Source organism: Pelodiscus sinensis, chromosome 2 (genome assembly GCF_049634645.1).
Source record: "Pelodiscus sinensis isolate JC-2024 chromosome 2, ASM4963464v1, whole genome shotgun sequence".
Classification (NCBI taxonomy): domain Eukaryota; kingdom Metazoa; phylum Chordata; order Testudines; family Trionychidae; genus Pelodiscus; species Pelodiscus sinensis.
Window position 1 is genome coordinate 136,438,958 of NC_134712.1, and position 13,331 is coordinate 136,452,288.

The 13,331-nt window shown below is 45.8% G+C and overlaps 1 protein-coding gene across 4 annotated transcripts in view; it reads left to right on the plus strand.

The window, feature by feature from the left end:
* SEMA5A (semaphorin 5A) overlaps positions 1-13,331 on the plus strand; it is a 549,656-nt gene that overhangs the window by 13,939 nt on the left and 522,386 nt on the right. The window contains exons 1-2 of one of the 4 annotated variants that reach the window (XM_006111031.3): positions 11,185-11,536; positions 12,069-12,171. The exons of 2 other annotated variants lie outside the window; for them this stretch is intronic. In XM_006111031.3, coding sequence (XP_006111093.3) covers positions 12,156-12,171 — 16 coding nt within the window. In that variant the 5' untranslated portion in view covers positions 11,185-11,536; positions 12,069-12,155. Of the gene's footprint in view, positions 1-11,184; positions 11,537-12,068; positions 12,172-13,331 lie in introns of those variants that run through there. One more of the 4 variants, XM_075921491.1, reaches the window with a different exon arrangement.

Below are 13,331 nucleotides of genomic sequence, written 5' to 3' on the forward strand. Positions count from 1 at the left end.
CCTTTATGTGAAGTGATAGAGGTCATATATCATAACTGTCCCCTCAAAACAGTTAAAACAAGTTTCTAGCTTATTGTGTAGACATGGCATATTGTATTTTATACAATAACTGGAAATATGAGAATCCCATGACCTCACATTGAGCTGATTAAATTATACTTTGAGAGTAAATTATTTGATTAATTTAGCCCATTGTTGTGATTCATATGTGAACTGATTCAAATTTCTACAAATGTATTTTGTTAGTGTTGCTAGATAATTTATACAAATTGATTTTATCTTATGGCAGTATCCCCAGTGTGACTGCTTGTCCCTAACTGGGTGGGACAGTCCCAAAATGTACATTTCAAGTTCTAGTCCTGAGTAGAGTTAGCAAGTAGGTTTAGAAAAAATACCGAATACACTTGATGGGGGGAAGGTGGTCGGGGGAACCAGCCGGGAGGGGGGTGGGAGCCAGCGCAGCTGGCCACGGGAGATGGGGGGGCCAGGGGCGGGGCTGGCAAGTGGGGGGTCGGGGGCAGCATGGCTGGCCAGAGGAGATGGGGGAGGTTAGGACACCGCAGCTGGCTGGGGGAGATCGGGAGGAGGAGAACCGGCCGGCAGGAAGCAGGGATGGCCGGGAGGGGGTCAGGGGCAGCGGAGCTGGTTGGGAAGGGTTGGGGGAAACGGGGGGTGGGAGGGTGGGGGTGGGACTGACCTGGGCACATGCAGATCCCGGGGCGCTGTCAGTCCCGCTCATGGTCCAGAGAAGCACGAGTGAGTCCGGCTGCGGCTCCACCACGCACTCAGGAGCAGGGACAGGGCTTCTCCTCCTTCCCAAGGTGTCAGATGGAGCCAGGGCTCCCAGCTCCGATCGCGCCCCGCCTCCCTGCCACTCCCCCAGCTCCCGCCAGGCTTCCGTCTGGCGCCCAGCCAGAAATCCAGGAAATACCGGATATTAGACATGTCTGGTATTTTCTGGATTTTTTTACTGGACAGAGGGCCCAAAAAACGGACTGTCCGGTAGAAAACTGGATACCTGGCAACCCTAGCTCCTGGGCTGTATGATGCTAGAATAGCATTTGTTCTGGATTCCCTGTGGTGGCTGATCTTTGCCTGTCTGAGGTTCAGGGGCAGTACCAGCTTCCTCCTTGTTGTGGGGCTGAGATGGGTCTCAGTCCCGGCTCCCCACAAAGCCTGCCCCATACTCCTTCTCTTTCCCCTGAAGCCCTGCTTCTGGATAGGCCAGAAGCTGGAGCTGGGCAGTTGTAGGATCCACTCGGGAAGTCTTGGCCACTGTGGGGTGTCCCTTGTCCAGGTGAAAGGCTGCTCTTGGGAATTGCACAAAAATGAGGAGGTTAGTTAAACAGAAATTAAAAGGCACAGTGACTAGAGCCAAATCCCTGAAAGCTGCATGGAAACTTTTTAAAGACACCATAATAGAGGCCCAACTTAAATGTATACCCCAAATTAAAAAACATAGCAAGAGACCTAAAAAAGAGTCACCGTGGCTTAACCACCATGTAAAAGAAGCAGTGAGGGACAAAAAGGTATCTTTTAAGAAGTGGAAGTCCAATCCTAGTGAGTTAAATAGAAAAGAACATAAACACTGTCAAAGCAAGTGTAAAAATGTAATAAGAAAAGCAAAAAAAGATTTTGAGGAACAGCTAGCCAAAAACTCAAAAAGAAATAACAAAATGTTTTTTAAGTACATTAGAAGCAGGAAACCTGCTAAAAACCCTGTGGGTTCCCTAGATGATCGAGCTATAAAAGGAGCAATCAAGGATGATAAAGCCATTGAGGAGAAACTAAATGATTTCTTTGCTTCAGTCTTCACGGCTGAGGACGTTGGGGAGATTCCCAAATCTGCACCGTCCTTTGTGGGTGATGAATCTGAGGAACTGTCCCGGATTGAAGTGTCATTAGAGGAGATTTTGGAACAAATAGAAAAACTTAATGTTAACAAATCTCCAGGACCGGATGGCATTCATCCAAGGGTTCTAAAAGAACTCAAATGGGAAATTGCTGAGCTATTATCTGTGGTTTGTAACCTATCCTTTAAATCGGCTTCCGTACCTAATGACTGGAAGGTAGCCAACGTGACACCAATATTTAAAAAGGGCTGTAGAGGCGATCCTGGCAATTACAGACCGGTAAGTCTAACTTCAGTACCGGGCAAATTAGTCGAAACAATAGTAAAGAATAAAATTGTGAAGCATGTAGAAGAACATAATTTGTTGGACAAAAGTCAACATGGTTTCTGTAAAGGGAAATCCTGTCTTACTAATCTGTTAGAGTTCTTTGAAGGAGTTAACAAACATGCGGACAAGGGGGATCCAGTAGATATAGTATACTTGGATTTTCAGAAAGCCTTTGACAAGGTCCCTCACCAAAGGCTCTTGTGTAAATTACATGGCCATGGGATAAGAAGGAAGGTCCTTTCTTGGATTGAGAACTGGTTAAAAGACAGGAAACAAAGGGTAGGAATAAATGGTAAATTTTCAGATTGGAGAGGGGTAACTAGTGGTGTACCCCAAGGGTCAGTCCTGGGACCAATCCTTTTCAACTTATTCATAAATGATCTGGAGAAAGGGGTAAGCAGTGAGGTAGTAAAGTTTACAGATGATACCAAACTGTTTAGGATAGTCAAGACAGAAGCAGACTGTGAGGGACTCCAAGAAGATATCACCAAACTGAGTGATTGGGCAACAAAATGGCAAATGAAATTTAATGTGGATAAGTGTAAAGTAATGCACATCGGGAAAAATAACCCCAACTATACGAACAGTATGATGGGGGCTAATTTGGCTACGACAAATCAGGAAAGAGATCTTGGAGTTATCGTGGACAGTTCTCTGAAAACTTCCACACAGTGTGCAGTGGCGGTCAAAAAGGCAAATAGGATGCTAGGAATTATTAGGAAAGGGATAGAAAATAAGACCCAGAATATCTTACTGCCCCTGTATAAAACTATGGTACGCCCACATCTTGAATACTGTGTACAAATATGGTCTCCTCACCTCAAAAAAGATATTTTGGCCTTGGAAAGGGTTCAGAAAAAGGCAACTAAAATGATTAAGGATTTGGAATGGGTCCCATATGAGGAGAGGTTAAAGCGACTGGGACTTTTCAGTTTAGAAAAGAGGATACTGAGGGGGGATATGATAGAGGTATATAAAATCATGAGTGGTGTGGAGAGGGCCGATAAAGAAAAGTTATTTATTAGTTCCCTAAATAGAAGAACTAGAAGACACCAAATGAAATTAATGGGGAGCAGGTTTAAAACTAATAAAAGAAAGTTCTTCTTCACACAGCGTGTATTCAACCTGTGGAACTCCTTGCCAGAGGATGCTGTGAATGCTAGGACTATAATAGAGTTTAAAGAGAAGCTAGATAATTTCATGGAGGTTAGGTCCATAAAAGGCTATTAGCCAGGGGATAAAATGGTGTCCTTAGCCTCTGTCTGTCAGAGGCTGGAGAGGGATGGCAGGAGACAAATCGCTTGATCGTTGTCTTCGGTCCACCTTCTCTGGGGCACCTGGTGCTGGCCACTGTCGGTAGACAGGATACTGGGCTAGATGGACCTTTGGTCTGACCCAGTACGGCCGTTCTTATGTTCTTATGTATCCCAGCATAGGGCAGGTGATTGTCCAGGGCTCCACACAGCTGTCTCAACTCCATGGGCAGCTCTTACCACTGGCCAATTGTAGCTTCTGACCTGAACTGCTGGCGAGGTCTCTGGGGAAGCAGAGGGGAAGGCGCAGGACCATCGAGCAGGGTGAGGATCCTGCAGGTATCCTGGTTTTGCATTTTGAAAAGGTGGTCATTCTAGTATCCCGCAAACAATTGAATGCTGAGTCCACCCTCCTTTCATGAAAAATGAAACCAACTATATCCTCCTACCACCCATGCAATTCCACCATGTGCTGTTGTAAAAGTCTGTTTGTTTTAATGTACGTCTTCTACACCTTATCCCTCTATCATACTTGCAGTGCTGGCAAGGCCACCACTTGGGTTTTAAGCAAAAAGGAGAGAAGTCTAAAAATTGTACTGAATGTTTTCAGAAATTTTACCAGGTAGTATCCACTTGGTGAGTTGACTAAAACAGCATTTCTTTGAGGAGGTAGAAGGGGAGAAGTTGATACTGAGCTGTGTTTGCCAGGTTGTGGCCCTGAGCTATTATCTGTGTGGGACTGGATGGGGGGAATGGGGTGGAGGCCCTGGGGTGTGGGAGGAGGTGTAGCTTAAGGGGTGGGTAGCTGAGGATGTGGAATGGGATCAAGAAGTTTTGGGGGAGGAGAACCTGCAGAAGGAGGAAATTTGGGGTGCTAACCCCCCAACAGAGTGAGGGATTAGGGACTACAGTTTGGGAAGTCTCTGAGGGTATATCTACACTACCACCCTAGTTCGAACTAGGGTGGTTAAGGTAGACAACCGGAGTTGCAAATGAAGCCCGGGATTTGAATTTCCCGGGCTTCATTTGCATATTGCCGGGCGCCGCCATTTTTAAATGTCCACTAGTTCGGACTCCGTGCCCGCGGCTACACGCGGCATGAAGTAGGTAGTTCGGATTAGGCTTCCTATTCCGAACTACCAGTACACCTCGTTCCACGAGTTAGGAATAAGAGATCCTCCGGAAAAGGGCTTTATTCCGGAGGATCACGCCAGTCTAGATGCTTTTTTCCGGCTTTTCCCCAAACCGGAAAAAAAGCGGCGGACATGTTTATTTAAATCTGCGGGGGATATTTAAATCCCCCGTGGATTTCCCTATTCTGACTTACCTGCTTTGCATGCCTTTTCCGTTTTATGGGGCCAGTGTAGACGTAGCCATAGTGTTTTTAAAACTGATGTTTATGATCATATGCAAATTATTTGAAAATATACAAATTAGAATTGGACATTTTGCATAAAATACCACACATGGATCTGTACAACACATAGCAGCCATGTTTAATGTACATAGCTGACAATAAGAAAAATCTCATAATGTGAATTACAGAAGATAAATCTTAAACTTTTAATCTGGAGCAGAGGGATATGACTTATTATTCCTTTTTTTTAGAGGGGCGGGGATAAGACTTTTCATTTGAATTTACTCAGAGGGGCTATGGGTCTACTAAATTTTCAGCTGCTCACAGTTGCCAACATGCTGTTTAGTCGTTAATCACTTAATTTGTGTTGCTCCTTTGAGCTGTAAAACTCAGTGTATATGTATACCATTTGGTGTTTGGGATGCAAATGGGGAGATAAGTGAATTTGTGTTTGATAGGGTTTACAGTTACAAAAGGAACTGATCGGGGGGCGAGGGGGATTATTTTTCCCCTTGAAACTTCATGTTATCATGCATGTATGGATTGGCTTTGGCTATCTATATTTTGAGTGTGAGAAGTTGGGCGCAAATCACAATGATCGCAGTGTAAGGCCTGGAGAGACCCTCAGTTCAGGTTACATAAAAGCATAGCCAGATTTCATTTCCCCACCTCTGAAAAAGCAATCATTTTTGTAAAAGCAATCACAGAGAGCAGTCATCAGAGAGCCTGTGATCTGAAGAAGAGCTGTGAAGTGTTACAATTCAATTTGGTAGGGAACACAGTTCAAATAGACTGGAACTGCTGGACTTCCCTGTGTGAGCTGCATCCATCATCATAGCCAATAAAGAAAAGTTACACATTCACTTAAATTATCTGCAATACAAAGTCTTCATTTAATTACATGTCAGTTAAACATTGGTTACATTCATGGGGACATTAATGCAGTTTTTGTATTAGTTGACTGCAACATATCAGAGTGTTTTATAGAAGTATCGAAGAGTCCTGTGGCATCTTAGGGTGTGTCTAGACTACATGCCTCCGTCGACGGAGGCATGTAGATTAGCCAGATCGGCAGAGGGAAATGAAGCCGCGATTAAAATAATCGTGGCTTCATTTAAATTTAAATGGCTGCCCCGCTCTGCCGATCAGCTGTTTGTCGGCAGATCGGGGCAGTCTGGACGCGACGCGCCGACAAAGAAGCCTTTCTTGATCGGCACAGGTATGCCTCGTGAAACCAGGTTTACCTGTGCTGATCAAGAAAGGCTTCTTTGTCGGCGCGGCGCGTCCAGACTGCCCCGATCTGCCGACAAACAGCTGATCGGCAGAGCGGGGCAGCCATTTAAATTTAAATGAAGCCGCGATTATTTTAATCGCGGCTTCATTTCCCTCTGCCGATCTGGCTAATCTACATGCCTCCGTCGATGGAGGCATGTAGTCTAGACGTACCCCTAGAGACTAACAGACTTTAGGGCTTAAAGGTGCCACAGGACTCCTTGTTGTTTTTTCAGATACTTTTGGTCTACACTAGACCAGGGAATAACTCCCTTATTTCAAAATAACAAGCAGAACATCCACACTACGGAGTCCATTATTTTGAAATAATAACTCCTGCTTTCCATGAGGAATAACACTTATTTTTAAATTATTTCAAAATAGCATCAGTGTGGACCCTCAGCTGCACTGGCCTTCAGAGGCCTCTCACAGCTGCAGTTGTGGCTGTTTGGCCATACGTGACATCTTCATTGCTCCCCTTCTCCTGTGGAACATTTAAAGCAACAGGCTTCAGGAAAATGCCCCCTACCCTGACAGGAAATTCTCTCGCTTGCTCTCGCAAAAGTTATGGTGCACACAGCAGGCTATCACCATGAAGGGGTTGTTTCACTTGCTGAGGTTCAGGCTAGGGATGTTAAATATCGGTTAACTGAATAGTCAGATAACCTCATTAATTCTTATTGATTAGTCAACTATTCTATAGTCTCTGGAGGTGGGGCCTGCAGCCACTGTATCAGAGGCAGCAGTGTGGGGTGTCAGGCAGGAACTGGTCCACGAGGGGAACCAGTTTAAAAACTAGTTCCCCTTGTGGACTGGCTGCCTATTGCCCAGTGCTGCTGCCTCTGATAAAGAGGCAGTAGTGTGGCATGGCAGCAGCCCCTAAGGTGGGTCTGAGGTCCTGAACCCAGCACAAGCTGGAACTGAGCCGGGCTACCTGCCTGTCTGGCTCCTAATACACTTTAAATACAGAGCTGCAGCAGGAGTAGGTCCAGGAGTAGCGAGCCAGAACTGAGCTGGGCTGCTGGCCAGCCCTGCTAAAAAATGTACTGGCCAGGATTGGGGGGGGGGGGGAGGAGAGAGGGAAATGCATGTAGTCTATAGTATTAACCTATAAGCTTTGGCTTATTGATTTATCAGTTAATCGACTACACTATTACATCCCTCGTCCAGGCAGGGTAGGAGACTCCTGAACCTCCCCTTCAAATGGCCAAATGAACACTCCACAAGCATGCGGCACCTGCTGAGCTTGGCATTGAAGTTCACTTTGGTGCGCTGCCCTTGTGGGGCTTCAAAAGTCAGGGTAGCAAGGAGTAGGCTGTGTCACCCAAAATGCACATAGGCGTGTCCATGTCCCCGATTCTGATGGTGTGGTCGGGGAAATTAGTGCTGCTGTGCATCTTCTGGAACAGACTTGAGTTCTGGAATATGCAGGTGTTGTGCACCTTCCCCGACCAGCCAACATTAATCTGTTAGGGTATGTCTACACTACCACCCTAGTTCGAACTAGGGTGGTAATGTAGGCAACTGGGAGTTGCAAATGAAGCCCGGGATTTGAATTTCCCGGGCTTCATTTGCATCTTGCCGGGCGCCGCCATTTTTAAATGTCCGCTAGTGCGGACTCCGTGCCCTGCGGCTACACGCGGCACGGACTTTGGTCTAACCCAGTACGGCCATTCTTATGTTCTTATGTTCTTAATGTCTGTGACCCAGCCCTTATGGTTCACCCTGGCCTGTAGCACCATCGGAAAGAACCCTTTCCTGTTGATATAGTTTGAGGCACGGTGGTTGGCGGCGTTGGGGGGAGGGGAATGGGGATGTGTGTGCTGTCTATGCCTGCCCCCATAGTTGGGGAAGCCCATGGCAACAAAGCCATCAACAACGGTGTCCATGTTGCCCTGAGTAGTGACCCTCCACAGCAGGATGTTGTTGATGGCCTTGGTTACCCACAGGACTTTGGATTTCCCCATGCTGAACTGTTTCCTGATGGAGTGGTAGCTGTCCGGCGTGGTGAGCTTCCATAGGGCGATGGCAGTGCGCTTCTGCAGGGGGATGGCAGGTCACAGCTGGTTGTCCTGTAGCCTGAGGGCAGGAGCAAGCCACTCGCAGAGCTCCAGGAAGCTCTGGAGCCACTGCTGGTCATCCCATCCCTGCAGGATGATGCAGTCGCACCAGTTGGAACTGGTCTCTCTCTGCCAGAAGCAGCATTCAATGGTGTCCAGTGGGTTTAGGGGCATTTGCAGCAGCAGGAATGCTAGGACCTGGACAGTGTGGACGAATTGAGCCCTGAGGCGCAACACAAGGCCTGTGAGCCTGGCATAGCTTTGCAGCAGCTCTGGCTCTATGATGTGAGTGCTGTGGCATCCGCAAGAGCAACCAGAGCACACTGCATCCGTTTTGGTGTCCCACAAGGGGGTACGCAGTGGAGGAGTGGCGCTGAGATGCAGCTGTAGAGAGAAGCTCCTGTAAGCACGTCTCAGCTTGCCTGACCAAGCAGCCACAGGAAGTAACCACCCTCCTGGTGCCCTCCCCGGAGTGCTTCCAGGGGGCTCTAAGTGCGAGATAGGCACCAGTCAGTGTGGACGCACTATTTTGAAATGATTCTGAGCCATTTCGATGCTCCCCCATAGTGCAGATGTAATATTTCAATTTTGTTATTTTGGGAGATATTTCGATTTTACTTATTTTGAAATTATTTCCCAGTGTAGACATGCCCATACAGACTAACACCGCTACCCCGTAAGACTTATAAAAGTATGTTTCTCAGAAGTAACTGCTTGCAGACTTTTAACAGCTTCCTTGACTTTATCTTAGGGCAAATGTGTCAGACTGTGAAGAAAAAGTCACCATGTTTTGTGGTGTTGAGTCAAAATATTGTTAAAAGGGTTAGGATAAAGCAAGCAATTAATGAATCATTCTTAGTGAAGACTAATATCAGAGACCCCCTCCAGGACTAAAATGCCTTTATGGTGTACTCTCTAACCTTTTTAATGAAGCCGTTATGACTGAATTTAATTAGGCATGTATGAGTAAACTCATGAAAACAGGTATCTAAAAACAATTTAAAACTGTTTTCTCAAAAAATGAGAACTTTTTCCTTGTTAGCAGATTCCTCTTTTCACTTTTCAGGTAACTTTTTATTTATTTTTTCTAAACATAACCATGAGGATAGTCTACCACTCTGGCTTTTGGCAGGATATGTGCCTTTTGACTATTTCAGTCTGTTCCCGGAATGACATTAATGTGTTCACATTTGAAACCCCTTGAGTCAAAACACGTTTGAAAGAATCTGAACAAAAGACACAGCCAATAGAGTCTTAACCCACTGAGTCTCTAGTATGCATGGCAAGAAATGCTCATGGGCAAAGATGTATACATCTAAAGCACTTATAATTAAAATTCCAAAATGCAGCTGCCGGCTCAATCCAGACTTTCTTAAAAAACTCATATACCCAGATGTTTGATCAGCCAAAATGCTTTTTGGCTGCAGGGTGTTTCTTCAGCATGAACTTCTAAACAAAACAATAATTATCCATTGGACATAGCAAATTATATGCTCAGATTGGAACTCAGACAGTAGTGCCCAATATACAGTATTTCTAACAAGAAGCATTGATACAATTTCTTTGCATTATCCTATCACATATAAGTGTGATATTAACTACTTCAGTTAGTACAACAAGGAGCAATGAAAACAGTATATTTAAAAATAAAAACGCTTTAAATAAATGTATGTACTGAATATTAGGTTATAATGGTATATTTTAGAATATTGTTGTTTATATATCAGTTTGAAAGGTGTACCTCCATTACTTTTTTTTAAATTCGGGGGCTGTGCTCCCTGCTTGCTACACTTGCCAATCCCCCTCTCTCTGGGGGTAAGTGCCTAGCCAGTGGGGAGCAGGCAGGAGCAGACACAGGATAGGTGTCTGGCCAGGAGGAAGGGTGCAGGAACAGGCTGGGGGCGAGGGTCTTAGTGGAAGAGATGAGTGGAGGTGCAAGGTCTTGGCTTGGGGGGGTATGAGTGAGTGGGCTGGGGGTTTGGTGGAGGGAGTGTGTGAGAGGGCTGAGGGTGTGTGGTCTCACCTTGGGGGGTAGGAGTGAATGGGCTGGGACAATGCTACTGGCATTCTAGCCTTACACCCTGCAAGTCGAGACCCCTCACCACCACCCGCTCACTCACTGCCTTGCTGAGACCCTGCACCCCTAGCCCACTTACTCACCAGCTCCAGATCAGCCTCCCTTGCCCCCCGGGCTCCCCTCCTAGCTAGGAGCCTGCAACTGGTGTGCCAGTGCTGGCTTCCTGCAGAGGGAGGGAGACAGCCCCAAGGCTCCCCACATGCTGCTGCTTCCCTTCCTCCTCCCCTGTCTGGAGGAACAGCAGCAGGAACAGGCTCCTTGAAGCGCATCCCTGTACTGCAGTGCCCCCAGCCAGGGAAGGGGGGAGAGAAGTGGCAGCATGTGGGGAGCCCTGGGTCTTTGTCCCCCCTCCCTGCAGGAAATTGGCACTGCTGCTTCAACCTTGGTGGGGGGAGGTGGTAGAACTATGGTGTGTGAGGGGGGGGGAGCTGGGAGTGCGCCATTTTCTCTGGGTGGTGAGTGAGGGGGCTGGAGGTGCGTGGTCTCAGATGGGCAGTAATTGAGCAGGTTAGGGATGTGGAGTCTTGGCTTGGGGAGGTGTGAATGAGGGGGCTAGGGATGGTGTGAGGAGGTGCTGCAGCCAGTGGGGGGGGGGGGGAGGGGTGAAGATGCTGGTCAGCGGGAAAGGTGTCTGGGACCAAGAGGCAGGCCTGGGTGGCTGGTGGCGAAGGTAGCATGGCATGAAGAGGGGCTGCAGCCGGTAGAGCTGTGGGAGAAGAGGCCAGTCAGCGTGAAAGGCAGGGATGTGTGTTCTGGGCTTAGTCTGGCTGGTGGTGATGGTAGCATGGCGTGAGGAGGGTCTACAGGCTGTGGGGGAAGAGGCCAGTATGGAATGTGGCCAGAATCAGGGGTTGGGGGTAGGTGGTGGTGGCTTAAGATGACCTCCTGCTGTGGGGAAGCAATGTAAGGGCAAGAGGAGCTGCCTGTCATCCTGCAGGAAATTTAGATAGATAAATAATATGCACCACAGCCCAGAATGCTCCAAAATAAACACCTCCTGAAGAAATAAACTTCTGGAAAGAATTCATTTTCTCTGTACTACTATGTGTCTATTGTATAAAGATAATGACAGTAACATAAAAAGTCCTGCAGAAGGACTATGCAGTAATTTGAGCATTCAAGTCAGCTAGTAACTAGAAACACTGATCTGGTAACTTACAGAACCACTTTAAAAGTTGAGATGTGCCATTGGCCAGATATGCTATTTTTAACAATCTCTATCACACCCTGTAGTGGAGTACATCCAACAATCTAAAATTAGCATTGTATCCTGGATATGATACTGCTAGTGGTTCGCATGTACTAAATAGAATCAAGACCCCTGTTGTTCAAGGCAGGTCAGAGTACATGTTTACTTTAATACATTATGGGTGTATGCAAAATTATATTACAATGATTATTGCCTTGTTGTTTTTATATTGCATGATAGGTGTGGAATGTGTTGTACTGGCGTAACAATAAAGCAACATCCGTATCCTGAGACATTTAAAATCATATAGCCCAGGTCTGCACCCTTGAAGTCAATGACAACATTGTAGTTGGCTTCAGTGGGAGTAGGAATGGATCCTAACTTGATGATAATATTCATAATAATTAATGTAGGGGAAGAAAATATGGGTGGTGTTCATCAGTTGATTACAATGATGAACAAGATGAAGGCACATTTTTATACTTTATAGTATTTTACTTATTTTTTAATCCTAATAATGAATTCTGTACGGGCCAGAGAAAAATCCTCCATTCCCTAAATCTAGGGAAAGAAATGAATGAATTACTTAAACCAAGCTTTAAATGGTTTGAATTACATGACTGGTTAAACAGGGGAGTTCTGGTTTTTTACCTCCTCTCTCTCCTCTCTCCATGAAACAGGAGAGGTCAGCTGCTTTGGGACTGCAGGGCAGGAGGTTGTTTTAAAAATTCATCAGAGTGACCCTTCAGCTGTGAAGTTAAGCAGAGATGCTGTTAAAATTTGGTAATTGGCTCTAGATTATATTTTTAATGTGTGATTCAGAAAGGGACATGAAAACCATATAACTGTATGTGTGATATACTGGAGTATGTAGACAACACACATAGGAAGAGCATCTTCTCTCTCATGCTGTACTGTCCCTTTTTTAGTACCATTATTTTTAGCATTAAAAGTGAAGATCTTAACAATTATAGTTTAGTTTTCTTTGCTAGAATAGTTATAAAAACTCACTCTTCAAGTTAAGACTTCTGGTTTAAAAATTTATGGTTTTTAATAAGGTGCAACACTTCAGTTTCATATGTTTTCAGATCTGTCTGCAGAGTTGTAAAAAGAGCGTCTGAGCTAAGTAGTAAAAGGCTAGGTTCATAAAGTTCTTTGTTCATATTTAATGCTTTCAGGAATTTTAATAACTATTACTTTTGGGGATTTTTTAATATTATAATTTCTTGCCATAGTTTAAGTGATGTTTAATACTTTCCATTTGCATCACTTACTTATAAAACTTAAAATATTATTAACATAAAGAGCTTGAATTTTACATTTACAATTCATTGGTACTGCAAAAAGAAATGTGTTAATATGAAAGTAGTTTGGGGAAAAGCATGTGAGGTGAAGGGATAGTTCAGGCAGCTGTTCTGTTGCAGAGGCCCCTTTTGCTGGCTTGCCAAACAGAATCAGTAGCAGATTTTGGTGCCAGTGAGTGTGGCATTAGTTGAGCAGGGGACAGAAAAAACAAGTGTGATGTGAGACTGATCCCCAAAGGAAAACAAAAATACTTTGAAGCTAGAGTTGCCAGATTTCCCTGTTGTAACACTAGTCATCCTTCCCCTGGGATTACAGCAGTAGTTCTCAGAGCTAGTGGTCCGCGGCCGCCTTCCAGGTGGTCCGTGGCCACCTCCCAGGTGGTCCGCGGTGGGAGCTCATGTCTCCCTCATGCAGCGGGAAGCTCGCACTGCCGCTGCAGCCTCACGGTTGGAGCGCAGTCACAAGGCTGGATTACTAGCTCCAGCCAGCAGGTGGGGAGGTGAGGAAAGCAAACTCATCCCCCCTACACAAGCCATAAAGCTACACGTGGAAGAGCACCACCACAATGGTAGGATTGGTGTGTCCCTTGATTGGTCCCATGGGGCAGGCAGCAGGTTGAGCTGTGCGGTTCTTGGCCG